Source organism: Rattus rattus, chromosome 8 (assembly GCF_011064425.1).
Source record: "Rattus rattus isolate New Zealand chromosome 8, Rrattus_CSIRO_v1, whole genome shotgun sequence".
Lineage (NCBI taxonomy): Eukaryota > Metazoa > Chordata > Mammalia > Rodentia > Muridae > Rattus > Rattus rattus.
Window position 1 is genome coordinate 65,573,175 of NC_046161.1, and position 17,043 is coordinate 65,590,217.

General features: G+C 43.4%; 1 protein-coding gene across 1 annotated transcript in view; it reads left to right on the forward strand.

Moving 5' to 3' along the window:
- Nucleotides 1-17,043, forward strand: part of Aldh1a2 (aldehyde dehydrogenase 1 family member A2) — an 80,114-nt gene that overhangs the window by 47,488 nt on the left and 15,583 nt on the right. The window contains exons 6-7 of the mRNA XM_032909495.1: nucleotides 346-474; nucleotides 592-705. Of these exons, the coding sequence (XP_032765386.1) occupies nucleotides 346-474; nucleotides 592-705 (243 nt within the window). The remainder of the gene's footprint in view (nucleotides 1-345; nucleotides 475-591; nucleotides 706-17,043) is intronic.

The window sequence follows — 17,043 nt, forward strand, 5'->3', positions numbered from 1 at the left end:
GGAACAAAGCCCAGTTTAAGAAATATGAAAACAAAATAAAAAGTAAAGCTAAACAAAGAAACGTCGCTCACTGCTGCTCCTCAGCTCGAGCTTTCCTAGGTGGGCATTTGGAGTGTGAGGATACACGGAACAGCGAGGAAGGAGACTTGGAAAGCCACTGCTGCTCTCTTCATGGTGATGTCATCAAAAACCCACGGTCCACACTTGGTGGCGGAGACGATCTATGTTCAGAACAGTTTTGAAAATCTGAGAAGTCACAGTTTCTTTCTTTCAAAATCTGAGAAGACAAAAATAAGCAATGGAGAAACATTTTCCCTCTCTATTAACCTTGCTTTTCCCTTCCAGTGGAATTTCCCCCTGCTGATGTTCACCTGGAAAATCGCCCCTGCACTGTGCTGTGGTAACACTGTGGTCATCAAGCCTGCAGAGCAGACACCACTCAGTGCACTGTATATGGGAGCCCTCATCAAGGAGGTAGGAATAAACTGACTCCAGGGGTTCTTCCCCTCCCTTATGTGGAACCTGTGAAGCAGAGCACAGCCAGCCTGAAGGGCGATACACATACACCTTTTTCCCATTTGTGTTTCCTAGGCTGGCTTTCCACCCGGGGTCGTCAACATTCTGCCAGGGTTTGGGCCAACAGCAGGGGCAGCAATAGCGTCTCACATTGGCATAGACAAGATTGCATTCACAGGCTCTACTGAGGTAAGTACCGGAGAGACCATGGGCTGAGGGGCAGTCCCATGAGTGAGTAAAGGGGTTGAATGGAAATGCAAGGGTAGTGTGTGCGTTTGCAGTCTCCGCTCTGGGGAGGTGGAGATGGCAGGTCTCTGAGGTTGCTTGTCCAGCCTTGGCTACTTGGCAAGTTTGAGGACAGTGAAGAGGGTCTGCCTCAACAAACCGAAACAAGGTGACTGCTCCTGAGAGTGACAGACACTTGGGGTTGTCCTCTGGAACACACACATATGTGCACACATGCGTAATGTAATACATACATACATACATAAATGCTGCAAATAGTGCCTATAGAGTCACACCCACAGAGAGCACCCAGGCCCCTCAAGGGGCAACATCAGTCTCATTTCTAGATCACCAATGAGTGTGAAAGCAGAGGTGCACACTGACTCTTTGTGATTCTGTCTGTGTAAAAACTACCCCACAGGCTGGGACGCTTTCTTTTCATCAAGATACAGGACAGAAGCAAGATCTCTCTAGTCTATAAGGGAGGAAACAGACAACTTTCCCCTTACATCTCTCCGGGTCCTATGATGCAAGCCGTAGGAATGCTGTAGAGGTTTCTCTACATGTAGGAATGTCAGCAGGGGTTTCTGTGAAAGGCCAGACACTTCAGTGTTGGAGACTTCGCAAGCCAATGCAATCTCCATTTCATACTCTACTACGCCTAACTGGTACCACGTATGCATCACATGTGAATTTATGAGTCAGGCTGTATACAAGTAAAACTTTTTACATAGATGCTGAAATTTGGATTCTATGTCATTTTTCTACATCACCAAATACCATATTTTTTTCAAATAGTGAAAAATATAAAGACTGTTTTTATCTAGTAAGTCAAACCAAAAGCAGCAAGGAAATACGCGCTGTGGTTTAGTTCATCCTGATCATCATGTGCGTCTTCCATTCAGGTTCGGATGACGACAATGTTTCAAGCTGTCGTTAGAGACTAGAAGCGATAGAGCGCCTGCGTCCAGTGAGGGTGGGGTCAGATAATGGAACTAGAAGTGTTGTTCTCACTCTCCCTGTGAGCTAGCGCTGTCCCAGAACCGCAGGTGTCCTTGCTGGAACCCCATGGAGGACAGCAGCACTGGGTGTGGGAGATCCACAGGGCTGTAGTAGTCAAGCTACGAGAAAAAATGAGAGCTATGTCTGTCAGAGTAGAAAATGAAAAGGAAACACATGAAATAGGTTTATAACATGTTTAATACAATATTTTAAAAACATCATTTCAGCCGTCTCTATACAATTACTAACTCCATAATTTACATTCTCTTTGCCGGCGAAGCCTATGAGATCTAGTGAACGATTTACATTCATAGCACAACTCAGTGTCATTAGCTGTGTTTCAGGTCTTCTATAGATATGTGTGACTTGTGGCCAGTATATCTGCCAGAGAGATCTAGAAATTTCTTTAAGTCAGGTGATGCAAAATTAATGATATTCAGTTAAATGGTTTCTTCTGGCTTTGTATAAGCTAAATAGACTTGCATGCTAATTTACACTCTCTGTTTCCAAACTTTTATTTGACTTTTACTTGTTATCATAATTTTGAAATGTATGGAACATGCAACCCAAAATGTGAATGTGAAAGGACGCCGTATTCTTCTGGGTGCACAGAGTCTGCTGCTTTAAAAGCCTTTGCTAAAGACGCTAAGGAGCACCTGCATCCAATTACAATCAGACTGGAAAGTAATACCCACAGAGCAAGCCACTGGGAGGGACTCTGAACTAAAAACGGAGGCTAACATCTAGGCAGGCTTTAAGGGAGTCACAAGAAACCTCCATCTTTATCTCATGTGAGGAAGGTTGGCAAGAATCCTGAGTAAGATACTTCCAAACAGAATGAGCCAGTGTCTACAAAGGATTATATACCACAACCAAGTAGAAGTTAACCCAGGAAGGCAAGGTTGGTTTAATGTAGAAAACAATTCAACACTCCATATTAGTTAAATAAAAAGTAAAAGTTACATGATCACCTTAGTAGACATAAAAAAGAACTTGACAAAATCTGCCCAGCACAGAAACCTATACACAGCTGTTTATAGAATTGTTATTTCTTGAAGATGTCCCGAATGTCTATCAAATGATGGATAGATAAAATGTAATGTATCCACAAGTGGTATATTATTCAATAATTAAAAGGCGGATGAAACACAACATAATATGGGTTGACTCTGGAATGTGGTGATGACAAGCTGTATATTTTATGATCATACTTAATTGAGAAGTGTCTAGAAGAGGCAAATGTATACACTCAAAGCAGATTCGTGATTGCTAAGGGCTCAGATGAGTGACTGTGGATGAATATGAAATTTCTTGTGGTTTTGTTGAATTTAGATAGCTGTAATCATTGTGGGAGTTGCACAGCTCTGTTAATAAACTAAACTGCCTGAACCACATACATCAAAAGGAACATCTTATAGGGTATGAAATGAATCTCAACAAGGCTGTAGAAAGTGAATGATTCTGATGGAGGCTTTAGACCTTGTATATTAATAGTCAGCACTGATTGAGCAAATACTTCTTAATGCTAGCCAAGTGCTTGTCATCCTACCCTGTGCCTCAGTGCCAAAGAAGGTGCAGGGATAAGCTTAGCACAGCTGAGAAGGCTAAGTAACTTATCCTGCTACATGCTAGTAAGTTACGAAGCTGTAAGCTATACCCAGAGCTCCAGTGCCAGACAGTACAGCTCTGCTTTCTGACTGTATTTTCACATGTGCCTTCAGCAGCCAGGGTTCACTGAAATCCAGAATAGCAGATACTCTCAAAGAGGATTTTATTGTTTGTTTTATTTTTTTCTGAGAGCTCCAACTACTTTTTTCTTTTAATTTTTTTTTTTACGTATTCACTTTACATCCTGTTTACTGCCCCTTCCCAGTAAGCTCTCCCACAATCCTTCCTCCATCTCCCTCCTCCCCTTCTCCTCTGAGAGGGGGGTATTTTTTGAAGCAGTATTACTCTGCAGGCCACGCTGACCTCAAACTTATGACAGCCCTACAGCCTTAGCCTAGAAAATTCAAGGAATACAAATGGGACCACTAGGCCCAGCTCTCGAAGAACATAGTTTTTAGATAATGCAGGATTTTTAGAGGAAACTGTTCCATTGCAAGAGTCGTTTAAAAGTATTTAATTCTGAAAGGCTCTCACCATTGTTCTAATTATTTTTTTTCTAAATTTCAAATTTGGATTGCATCTTTTACCTCTGTTGTTTGATCTGGTACAGGTTACTTTAACGTTTGACCCCTAGTCACCCCAGGTCGGTCCCACCAACCTTTCCCGAGCACCGCGCTACCATCTGCTGCTATGCTTTGGGGAAGCAGCAGTGAAGCCTGGGTCAGGATAGCCCACGGGGTAGCCTCTAAGTAGCACATACAGTGTGCTGTGCAAGCTCACACAAAAAGTTTCCTTTAAAGTTGCCTGGTTTTAAAGATGTGTTCTAATGGGATCAAACCAAAATTCTCCTCAGGAAGTTGCCATGTATCTTTTGCATCTAGAGAAATTTCACTGTTCAAGACATTTAAACTTGAATAAAGAACTACTTCGTTTAAAAAGAAAAATGCATTTTTAAATTAAGAGCATTCCTCCTTCCTTATTTTTGAGATGATTTAAAAAGAATCATATTGCTTTATTTTATATGTATAAGTATTTGATTGCATGTATGCATGTACACATACATGCAGTGCCCATAGATGTCAAAAGAGGGTCCCCTGGAACTAAGTTATAGATGGTCTGAGCCACTGTGTGGATCCTGAGAACTGAATGAACCATCTCCAACAGTAAAAAACATTCAAGGAAAAAGATAATTCTACCTCTAAACTCTGTGGTGGCTACTGCCAACTCGGGAAGGATTTGGGTATACTTTCCTTTTAATGTGAAAATTCAGGTTATGGAACCAAATTGTGAAAGAAGCAGGGAGGAAAGGACTCAGCTCTGGAGACCGCTGCGAGTGTGTTGCCTGCCATTATTAACTATATCTCAAACCTAATCCCACAGCCGAGAGCAGTGCCTTCCGAAAGCTCAGTTCTTACTTCTCTGTAGGACGGGGAGTCAGCTTTTGATGCTCCCTAGCGATAAGGTGGAGGTTTTGTTCATCTTTCCAGCAGATATTTAAAATTCCAAAGCTGCAGACTACATGCCAATACATAGATTTCCCTGTCAAATAAAGTCTTTTCCAGATAATGTGGAAAGATGGGGCCAAACGGCAACTTAAAAACTTGCCACACCAGATGGCACCTGTCAGTCAGTACATGTTTGATTTCCTCATGTCATCCTCACTTGAAGGTCTAGCCTGCCTGCACTGGGTCTCATGCCCCCAGAGACTGATGTACATGGAACCTCTGAGCTCTTGCTGGGATATTTAATCTTTAAGGAGTACAAAATATGTGAGAGTAGATAATGGTGAGGTTTCCTTTATAACTCTTTCCCTAAATCATCTTGCTAGACTCCTGGTCATGGTCCTCAGCCATATTAGACTGAATCAATTTCCATCTATAAAGCTATGCAGGGACAATAGTTAATGGTCAGTTGAATTAGCCTCATACTAAGCAAAAACTTCTAGAATCTTACATTCACTTAGGAAGTTATCTTAGTTCAGCTTGAGTTCGTATCCCTTGATCTTTTCCTTAGAAAATGAAGTACAGTGCAGCTTGGGAGAGCACTGGTATTATGCTACCCTGTGCCTTTCTCTAGAAAGCAGTGGATAGAGTTGTAGCTTTTCAGAAATTCAAACATAGGATTCAAATCCCATTAAGAAGAGCAATTAAGATCACATATGCCAGATTTGTATGTGAAATCTCAGCTTGCTTTAGATGCCTATTATTGTTGTATGCACTTGGTTACAGGACTCAGTACCGTGCAATCTTTGCAGTCCTCAGATTTCCTTCTATAGATGAGGGATGATTTTTATCTACTTTGTGAACTGAGAGGGTAAAAGAAACTGGACTGAAGTGTTTGGCATGGGGTCTGGTTCTCAGCAAAGTGTCAGTGCAGATGAGCCATCCTTGTTTTCTGGGTTTCGTTGTTATTTGTTTGAGATGGTGATCTCACTGTGTAACCTTAGCTGGTCTAGAACTCACTCTAGTTAGAGGCTGGTAGAGCTCCATCTCTTTAGTCCTGGGATTAGGGGTATGTGCCACCACAGGCAGCTGGTTGCTACTTTGTTTGTTTGGGTGTCTTAAGGGAGGTGGGGGATTGAGTCAGGGTCTTACTGTATGGCCCTGGTTGTCCTGGATCTTGACCGTGTAGGCCCGACTAGCCTGAAACTCACAGAGATCTGCCTGCTTGCTTCTGTCTCCTGAGTGCTGAGTTAAAGGTGTGCACCACCACACCCAGCTCCCTATTTATCTCTGAGTGACATTTATAGGACAATCTAATCTTAGGGAAAGTATGGTATAAAAGAAGGGCCAGTGGATTCTCCCAGATAAGGGTTAGGACCCAGCTTTCTTACTCTGATCTTGGCCTCCTTCCCGTCCTTCAGTTTTATGTTTGGCAGGCTGTAGGGACTCTGTAAAGGCTTATTTGTGGGTTGGGACAACACATTTGAAAGGTCCACCCTTACTGCTTGGCACACTGAAAGATTTCAGTAAACACTAGTTGAGTTTGAAACCCCCATTTGCAAAGAATGTCTGTCGGAGGCTAATTCCCACTCTCCTCTGGCAGCTTCCCTCTCCTTTTGTTTGTTTTGTGGCTTTCATAAATAGTTTACAGATATTTTTGGCTTCTAGCAAGTAGCATATGTGTGCTTCTCTTCTGTTTCATGTTTTGGAAGATTGACCCAGTGCTAGCTTGCATAAATTCCTTTAAAATCCTGTAAATTAGTGGACCACTTAGAATGTAGCCCAGGAAGAGATTGGTATCCATTCAACAACTCACTTAGGATTCCTCGCTGTGATTTAGAGTAGGGGCCACGCTTCCAACCAGGGTTTGCCAAAATGACATTCTGTTACTTCGGGGAAGCATGTAATGTAGATATGGTTGCTTTCAGCAGTTGCTCAGGACACCTCGCCTGGGTGCTGGTGGGAACTACTCAGATTCAGGTTGCTGGACGTCACCCCAGAGCTTCTGGATTAAGTTGGCCTTGGCAGTGAGTCTAAGAATCCTCATCCTAATAAACTTTTCTAAGAATTCTTAATCCATGGTCAAGAATCAGTGGTCTACTTGGATTGGATCAGTTGGGTCACACTCCACATCCATTTAGGACTCCATGATGCTGAGTGTGTTAATCCGTGCTGAAACAAGACATTTGTATTTACTAGAAGACCACCCACATTGTCGTTAGATGCAGTTTCACTGCTGGCCATTCTGACAGACTCTTCCCACATTACCCAGTGCTGCACAGTGAGAGTGGCTGAGCTCCTGTGCTATGACTTATTTGCAGTGAAAGCCTTGTGTGTTCCCATCCTGTGTGCCAGAATTATTGGGTTTTGGGGCATTGAAATATTCTTTGTTTTATTTTTGTTTTTCACTTAACTTCTCTTCATTATTCTTTCCCCATCAGGCTCTGATTATATTAAATTTTAATTAACTTATCTCTAATACATCTATTAAACTATAAATCTATCACTCCATACCCTAGCCAGGCACATAGGTCAATGTAATTTTCATGTTAGTAGTCCACAAAGGACAAAAAGGAGCTATGCGGAGCAGTTAGCCTATACCATAACTATTTATTTGCTTAATAGATTATTACTAGTAGATTTATTGAGGCATGCTGTAGATATAGTAGACCTCATGTATTTACAGCGTACTGCATAGTAAGGCAGGCGTGTATAGCCATCCCCTGGGAGTACAAGCTCAATTACACAGCACACAGGCACCACATTCAGAAGTCTTCTCCAATCTCCATTGTCCCCTCATCCCAGCACCTACACTTTTGGGTACTTAATGATTTTGACTAAATTATTTTCATTTTCTATAAGTTTATATAAATGTATCAATAGCTATTTTCTTTTTTCTTTCTTTTTAAAAAAGGATTTATTTATTTTGTGTATATAAGTACACTGTAGCTGTCTTCAGATACCAGAAGAGGGCATTGGATCCCCTTACAGATGGTCATGAGCTATCATGTGGTTGCTGGGAATTGAACTCAGGACCTCTGGAAGAGCAGTCAGTGCTCTTGACCATTGAGCCATCTCTCCAGCCCCAGCTATTTTCACTCAGAATAATTAATTTGATATTCACTTGTGGTGCTGTATTATCTACTAATTCTTACTACTAAATAGTATTTTATTTTATGTATGGATCATAACTTGATTATCTTGTCAGCTGTTGTTGGACATTTGAGTTGTTTCCAGATTGTATTTAGTACAAACAAAAAACCTCTGTGAACAATCCATGTATAAAATAAACCTTCTCTGCTTTCTCCCACACTCTGTGTGTGTGTGTGTGTGTGTGTGTGTGTGTGTGTGTGTACGCGCATGTGCACATGTGCATGTATGCATGTGCATGAAGGGGTAGGGCTATGGCAGGTTGAAGTTTTCATACCATTTTATATTTCTATCTGCAAAGGAAATGCTTCCAACTCCCCCAGTGTTTGATATGGTTAGTCTTTTTAATTTAATCCCTTCAGATAGCTAGATGATGTTAATATCAGTGGGGTTTTGTTTAGAACTAATTCTCTAGTATTAAGATTTTTTCTTTTATATATTTGCTACAATGTATTGTCTGGTGGGGTTTCTTTTAATTTTTGCTCTTTGGGAAGGGAAGCATTATTTTCTTATTGTAGAAATCTGAATGTTCTTTCTATATTCTGGGTATAAGTCTTAATACTTTGTAGATCTTTTTTTCCCCCACGTGGAAGGGTCCCATGGGCACGTGGAGTGGGGATGGGGGCAGGAACAGAGAAGAGCAAAGAGCAAGAGGGGAAGGAGGGGGTAAGAGGGGGTGAGACCTACTTTGCAGATCTTAACTCCAGTCTGTGCTCTTAATCATCTTAACAATAGCTTAGAGAAGAAAGTTGTTCTTAGGTTTGATGAGATCCAGTCCAGCAATATTTAATTTTATAGATCAAGCTTTGGACATTATTGCTGAGACCTTTGCCTGCTTTAAAGAGCTCAGAGATTGCCTCTGGTTTCTCCCTGTGGGGATTTTTGGTTTTGTTTTACATCTAAGTATATGTACTGTGAGTTAATTCTTGTGTTTGCTGTGAGTAAAGATGGGAATTCTCTCTTATTAATATGAATGGCTGGAGTTGTCACCACTCCTTGAGAAGACCCCTCCACTGGATTACCCTATGTCTTTCTCAAGCATGAGTGTCCACATTTGTCTGGTTCTTTCTAGACTGTTCTGTTTTATCTATCTGTTTCATTCATCAATACCACATGGTTTTGATGGCAACAGCTATATTAAAAACAGGAGAAAATACACCAACAACTAAGTGCTCACTCTTTAAAGGTGGAGACAGTCTATGGAAAAGAGAGATAGAGGGGGAGTGTGGTGATTTGGCTAAGATGGCGCCCATAAGCACATATATTTGGATGCTCAGTCATTAAGGAGTGGGATTATTTTAAAGGATTAGAAAGATTGGGGGTGCAGTCTTGTTGAAGGAGGTGTCACTGGAGACAGCCCATGCCAGGCTCAGTCTCTCTCTCTTTCTGCTGCTCCAGTGTCCTGCTATGCTCCCTCACTGCCTTGATGATAATGGACTAAGCCTCTGAAACTGTAAGGCAGCCCCAATTGAATTCCTTCATAAGAGTTGCCTTGGTCATAGTGTTTCTTCACAGCCATAGAACACTGACTAAGATAGGGAGGAAGCCTGGAGAGTTTGGGAAAGAGAATCAGTAGAAGGAGACCTGTAACATGCTTGGCTGGTAAGAACGTGTATACTCTAGTGTGTATTGTTCCAGACAGCTTTTTCCAGTGGAGTATATATTTGGTTTTCTCAAGGGAGGCTTATATTGATTCAGAGGGGAACCAATTCTGTGCCTTTTGAAGTATCTTTGTGTTTTTCTCTCTGGAATGACATCAGTGGCAAATGTCAAAGGACCTTATGTGGAACATGAAAATCAAGTTGTGACTATTCACAGTAATAGTGAGCAAGCGGAGGATGCTCACAGGCAGAGCAAGCGGAGGATGCTCACAGGCAGAGCAAGCGGAGGATGCTCACAGGCAGGGCAAGCGGAGGATGCTCACAGGCAGGGCAAGTGGACCACATGATCCTATCATCCTCTCCTCCTCTGCCTGGGATTTATTCACCCACTATTCTTTTACAACTTTTGGTTACTTGGAAATCACAGAATCTTACAGATCAAACATGTCAACTTAAAAGTAAATTTGATTACAGCTTCTGTTAGGATTGCTCCAGGAAGAAGGAACCTATTGACACATTACAAAACATCTTCAATAGTCTGAAGCAAGAAGCTTAGTTGAAGTGGCTGCCTTCCATCTTACTTCAGCAACAGCCTTTAGAAAGCAAACAGTACTCAGATTAAAGATAGGATCGGCTTCTCTTTATTGCAGCTAAATACATAAGCAATACATGTAAATATTTAATAAGTGAATATGAAAGGCTTCTTATAAACACAGAGTCAATAAACATCCTCAACAAAGTACGGAAAGACAGCTTGCATTTCGCTTGATATAATGTATTTTTTTTTCATTCAGTTGGATTAACAAACCATGATTTCATCATTAGTCAACAAGATAGTAGGGAGACCATCAAAGCAAACTACAGGAGAGTCCAGACTGATCTGTGCCAAGCCAATGTTTGTAGCTAGCAGCTGTGTTACCACTGATGCTAATTCACGCAGTGGGGCTCTCCTTTCATTCCCCAAGTGGGGTGACCATCCTGTCCTATGAGGCTGGCCCATTCCTGCTGCTGGGGTGGTGAGCCAGGTCAGTGCTCTTCCTGCTCCCTCAGCCCTTTGGGTAGTTTGTGGTTTGGGGCAGTTCTAGGGTTTTTTTTATTTTTTATTTAAACAGCAGAGAGGTCTTTTCCTAAGGCTGTGAAGAATCCTGTAGTGAATCAAAGGATTTTTAATGAAAAAAAAAATACCAGTTTGATATGACAAAATGTTCAAATGTATGGGTTTTAAAATTTTTAGCTTTTCTTTTTAAAAATTCCTAAATCATGAATGTGAAGGGAAGGAAGCGTGGCTCTGCCTCTCCTGGCTGCGGTGCTCTGGTTTCCTCTCTCACTTGTAAAGCAAGGATTCTGCTGTAGGCTCTCTCCAGGCCGAGGCTGCGGAGTGAGGGCCTAAGAAGCCTGTCCTTTGGGCTCAGCGAGTTGGTGGGATATGCATCTTTCTGATTGGAATAAATCAAGCTTCTTCCTATTAAAGTAAAATAAGAAATCAGGCCTTGGGGTTTTCATATTTATTTGAATAAACGTTTTCTGTGACAGAAGGATGGCAAAGTGGACAGCCAGGTGACTTGGACTGTTGGTCATAAGCTCCTGGGCATGACTGCCAGACTCACATAGGAGAGGGGCCCTAACCCCCGCACATCTGGGGAAGAGGACTCACCACAGAGGCACAGTAGCAAAAGCTCTAAGCTCCTTGTGGGCATTCTAGGTCCAGTCCATGCTCTGTTGCTTCGTAAGTACCAACCAGTAATTACTTCTAAACCTCTGTAAGTCCTGTTTTCTTCCAACTATAAAATGGAGCGATAGCTCTTGCCTCTCATAATTGCTGTGAAGATTAAAATAATGTGTGGGAAGCCAAACAGCATATAAAAGGCACCCAGTCAGTCAACAGTGGTGGAGCCATGGTGACAGACCAGAGCTGTCCTTTAAGATGGGCTTTGACTTGGTTGGTTTTTGACACCCCTCTTCCAAGTTCTTTTGCAATTCTGGGAGTTGAGCCTGGGGCTTCACAAGTGTTACTGCCACTGAGCTATGTCCCCAGCCTGGTCCCGTGGTTCTGAGTAGTAGCAGAATGTTTGGATACTCTGGGATCTTTTGAAAAATAACCACAGCTGTGTGCCCTCAAGCCTGAGCTATGTACACTTTCGAGGTAGAGCATGGACACAGAAAAGGCTGTGAGTGGCTGAGCTTCCTAGGTACAGTCAGTCTTTCAGCTGTGCAGCCATCCCTTGCATGAGAGGTGAGGCTCTAAGATCAGAAAGAGGAGTGCCCAAGTCCATGTTGGCTGCAAGCTCAGGTAGGGATGGACTTCCCAGTCTCTCAGCTCTGTTGCTCTCACTTCCAGAGTCTTCATAAGAAGCTAGACTTACTGGCTCACAAATATGACTGAAAACTGTGCACATACACTCTCACACACATGCACACACTCAGACACAGGCACACACACACACACACACACACACACACACACACACACACACATGCACATACATTTGCACATGCACACACAAATCAAACAGAACCCCTGGTCAGACAAGTTTAGTCTGGTGAGGAAGGCACACAGCTGGTAAGCAAGTATGGAGTGAGAGTTATGGGCAAAGCACAGGAGGATGGGAGGAGAAGGAGCCACGCTCTGCGGGAAGAGTAGGGGAGAGAAAGCTCACTACTCAGAGGAGGTGCCCAGAGGGAGATCTGCAAGGAGTTTACCAAGTAAGCCAAGAGAGGAGGGCCTTGCCAGGCAAATGAAGCAGTTTGTTCAAAGACCCAGAGGATGTTCCAGGAAGAGTGTGTGGTTTTGTGGGGGCTCTGGTGGTAGATGGGTAGTGGTGAGGATCGTGGGAACAAAGGCCAGAAACATAGTCATGGTTGTATTGATTTCCATATCTGCCGTTCACAGACAGTGCTTTGAAATTGCTGTTACCATGGGGAAGTTGCCTTGGTCTTTTCTGTTTCCTTCTGGTGAAAATTGAATAGATTAATATAGTTTGTTTTGTATTTCAGAGGGACAAAAATGCCCACTCTGTGTATTTTTTGCCATTCCTATATCTGCCTCCTCTGGAACCAGGAAGTGCAGCTCTGAGAACTTAGAAGGAAGGGGGAGAAGCAGGGTGGGATACTTGGGGTTCGGTTTAAGAAATGGACATATACTAGAGAAAGTTGGCATCTTCAGAAGGTGGGCTGAGAGCTTTTGTACAGGTCTGTTCCCCGTTTCTTAAAAGGCACCTCACCTCTGAGAAGGGACCTAGTTTTATTAAGGTAAATAATTTATGAAAATTTTTATTCAACTTCAGAAATTGTCAAGAGAAAACACCTTGTATAAAAATGGCCTTGAAAAAGCCTTTTGTGTTCTTTTGTTGTTGTTGTTCTGGATAACAAATTATTTTCTTTGTTGAGAGCCAAATTACTTCCCTTTGCTGCCGCGTTTGTGTCAAAAAGGTTCTTGGGTGCTGTGGCTCTCCACTCCTTATATCAAACTTGGAGTTCTATTCAAACAAGGGTGGGAGGCAGAGTTGGTCTGTGCCAGCAATCCTGCTGAGAATTAGCCCAGTTTCACATGTGTGTGGGAACCCCCACTCACCACCCGTGCCTGCTTGGGGTACTGAGATAGGGCTGAGTCTCTGCAGGGAGTGTGGCCTTAGGAAACAATGTGACAGGGACACTATGCTTACTCTCTCATAAAGAGGACTGTGTGGGGAAACTCAAAACAGACCTGCTTTTCTACTGCTCCGAGCAGCTGTGGTGCTCTTGGGAAAAGCTACTTCTGCCCCTTATGGCAAGGAGTGAGTGCAGGCCCCAGGAGTCCCATCTGTCCTTTTAACTCCAGTTAACCAGAGTGCTAAGGGATGAATTTGCTGCTTGGGCTGAGCCTTCATTCTTCAACCGAAGAAGCTGAAACCAGGGAAAGTGAAGGAGCTCAAACTGAACAAACTGCAGTCTGTTAGGGGCAGGGCCGCTTTATACTGCCCAGAATTCTCCTCTCCTCTCCTCTCCTCCCCCCCTCCCTCCCTCCCCTCCCCTCCCCTCCCCTCTCCACTCCTCTCCTCTCCTCTCCTCTCCTCCCCTCCCCTCCCCTCCCCTCCCCTCTCCCTCCTCCTCCCCTCCCCTCCCCTCCCCTCTCCTCTCCTCTCCTCTCCTCTCCTCTCCTCTCCTCCCCTCCTCCTCTTCTCTTCCTCCTCTTCTCTTCCTTCTCTTCTCTTCTCTTCTCTTCTCTTCTCTTCTCTTCTCTTTTCTTTTCTTTCCTTTTTGTTTCTTTTCTTTCAAGGCAGTCTCACCTTGTAACTCTAGGTGGTCCAGAACTAGCTATGTAGACCAGATTGGTTTAAAACTCAAAGATCCATGTGCCTCTGCTTCCTGAGTGCTGGCTTTGAAGGTGTGGGCTGACATGGCTGGTAAGCCTAGGACTTCTGATCTGATCCTTAGGACACAAACTGCTCCACCGACCTCCATACCGACTCTACTTAGCCAGGCATGTCATTGCAGAGTGGAATGGGGGTGGTAAGAGTGTGCCGTGAAACCTTTTGAAACCAGGTTCTTATGATCTCTATTCATGCCATATACAAGACTTCACTTCCCAAACTACGAGTTTTCTCTTTTCATCTACACATTGTCTATTTTATTCAAATGGGCATGGCTTCCATACAGTTTGCCCATTATCTTGACCCTTAAGTCTCCTTTATCCAACATGCACGTCCCACTGGACATGTAGGAGAGGGTATAGAATGGAAAACTACACCCGAACTCTGCCACCTAAGAAGGGGTAGTCAACCTCAGGGATGTTTGTCTCATGTTTTCAGACACTCTTTCTTAGACTTTCTAATCCCATAGGTTTGGTCTGATGCCTTCTTTCATACATAGCAAGGAATTGTGTGTGTAATGCTTTAGCTTGGCTTGCTTGGCTTGCAGACAGATTAGCCCAGGTTCTCCCTGCAGTCTGACTTTAATCACATCACTTTTCCCTGCTTTGGGGTCACATTGATTCCGTTTCTCCTTTGTGGTGATGGCAATAAGGGACACTTCTGTTTGGGGTTACTCTCCAATCCAGGGAAGATTCATGAGTTGGCAGTATTATTTGTCGAAGAGAATTTGATCTTTAAACTAAATACCATGGATAGGCCTATGATGCCTGACCCTGTAATTAAAGAAGACTTTTACATCCTTGTCCTGTTTCATAGGTGAGGATCAGAGTAGCCCGACTGGGTTGGTTTTAGTGAAGAACTCTGTTAATGTTAAAGTACCTCTGTGCTTTACTCCATTTGGATCTAGTATTAAATTAGAACCTATTTGGGTCTACTTTTAAATTAGACCCAGATTTTGAAAGTGCACTGCAGAGCCAGCCACACTTGTTGGACACCTTCTAGGTTTACATGAGTCTTTCTAGCTGCAAGTTCCTTGTTGGCAAGGGACTAAGCCAGCCTTGCACCTGCAGAGAGTAGAACTGAGACTGCTGAATCCTGGAGGTCTGGGAGCAGGTGGATTTTTAGAATTGCTGTTCTGAGACCACTCCAGAGGGAAGTGCTCCTCCCATTGCTACCAATCTGAGTCTCTTGGAGGCCGAGCTACGACTGGAGTTTTGTCTACAGACCAAGAGGGAAGGTATTATTCATCTCATATTTGCCCCACAGTGCTTATCATAAATAATCTTGGTTTCTAAGGAAAGGCTGGCACAAGAAAAAATATTCTCTGATGCACATGGGCTGTATAGTTACTGTAGCCATGAAAATAATCACTGGACAGTAAACCTAGTGGCAAAGCCTGACACCTCACAAAACTGTCTGATGATCCACTCATCCCTGATGAATGTCAGGGCGTGGGGCAGAGAAAAGCAGTGCCAGCTGAGCTGGTAATTTCTTTACCTGCCCGGGGCATTTATTTATTCAACATCTTGCTCAGTGTAAAATCCATGGCTTCTCTTTGATGCACCTTCTTTCTTAAATGTAGGAGCTGTTGTTTTCCCTCTCCATCAGTTTGTAGTGTAGTGATAAGATTTGATGGTTTGTGACACACACTGCATTCTTTCCTTTTGTTTTTTTGGCTTTTAGGAACTTTGTTTTCCTTTCACCGTTTCCCCCTTTGCTCAGGTGTCTGTAGCGGAGCTCAAGATCACTCAGTGGTACCTCCAACCCACTCAGTAGCCTGCACTGTGGGAGCTGCTGACAGTCCTCAGTGGCTGGCTGTGCACTCCAGTCTTCCGTGGACAACTGCTGGATGGGCACAGAGGGCACCTGCACACCCTCAGATCCGTCGGCCACCTCAGGCTGAGCAGCAGTGAACTCAGGCGCTGGTGCAGTCCATTCACCCTGGAATTAATTCCTCCTTGGTCACAGCCTTTCAACAGCAGCCTACTCCTTCTTGATCTCCTCCGAGTCTCTGTAGAAGTAAAGATTACCTCACATGCACAATATTTCCCGGGCCAGCATCCACCATATCAGACCCACTGAGTGAGCTCCCTTTTGTTCCATGGGGTGGGACTGTCCACATAGCATAGAGGAGAATCTACATACATTTCATCCTTGGTGACATAGAAAAGGAGGCAAAAAAGGACAAAATAGAGAGGATTGGGTGGAGCCTCAGGCCTGAGCCTTACAGCAAGCCTGTTACTGACCGCTAGGGAACCTGATAATTAACGTTCATTAGTTTCTGATTCTTAAAGCTGTTGTTCTCTAGAATGAGATAATACATCCTGCCGGTGTGGGGGTTGTGGGCAGCGTAAATGAGTTAGGACATTTAAGTGTCTGCCCTAGACTCGTATCATAAATGGCATGTTCACGAATTTCAGTAACTGCCTTCTGTAGCAATCCAGTTATTTATCTCCTAAGACTTTGGAATGTGCCCACATCGATTACAAAGAGCATGAGACTCAAGCACATTAAAATTTGTCACAAGAGTAAGTAAGCAGTCACAGATGGCCAAGGCTTCAGGGACTCCTCCGAAGGGCTGACATGGAGTCTGAGAGTGGCTAGTTCATGAACTTCCCATAGATAGGTTTCTGCCTGTTCCTGGTGTCTCAGGATCTAGTCATAATTTCTACCTCACACTGTTGTCCATCCCACCAAAGGACCAGAGACTGCCTTTGTGTCTGTGTGTTTTCTTCTCAGAGGAGAGTGAGAACATGCTTGCTTGACTGAAAGCCTGCCGTTTACTGAGCCCATCTTCCTAGTTTATGTAGAGACAGGAGAGATCTCAGCTAGAAGGACAGCAAAGGGGTGAACCAAAGTCAGTCCATTAATATTCAGGACCCGATTTTAGCATTTTCTACACCTTTTGAATAATATTTTTGTACAAAACAAGAAGCAGATTGTATGTATTTCAGAGATATCCCTTCTCTGAAAAAAACAAATTGTTCTTCTGATGTTTATGAACTGTAGAGTTACTCTCGACATGGACAACACATCTAGGGACAAAAGAGGTTGTTTTCTGAAGAGGAAACATGATAGTGAAGCAGTCACAGTAAAACACAAAGGCATTCAGCCCAACTAGTACTCAGTATTGGCAACTGGGGCTTTTCC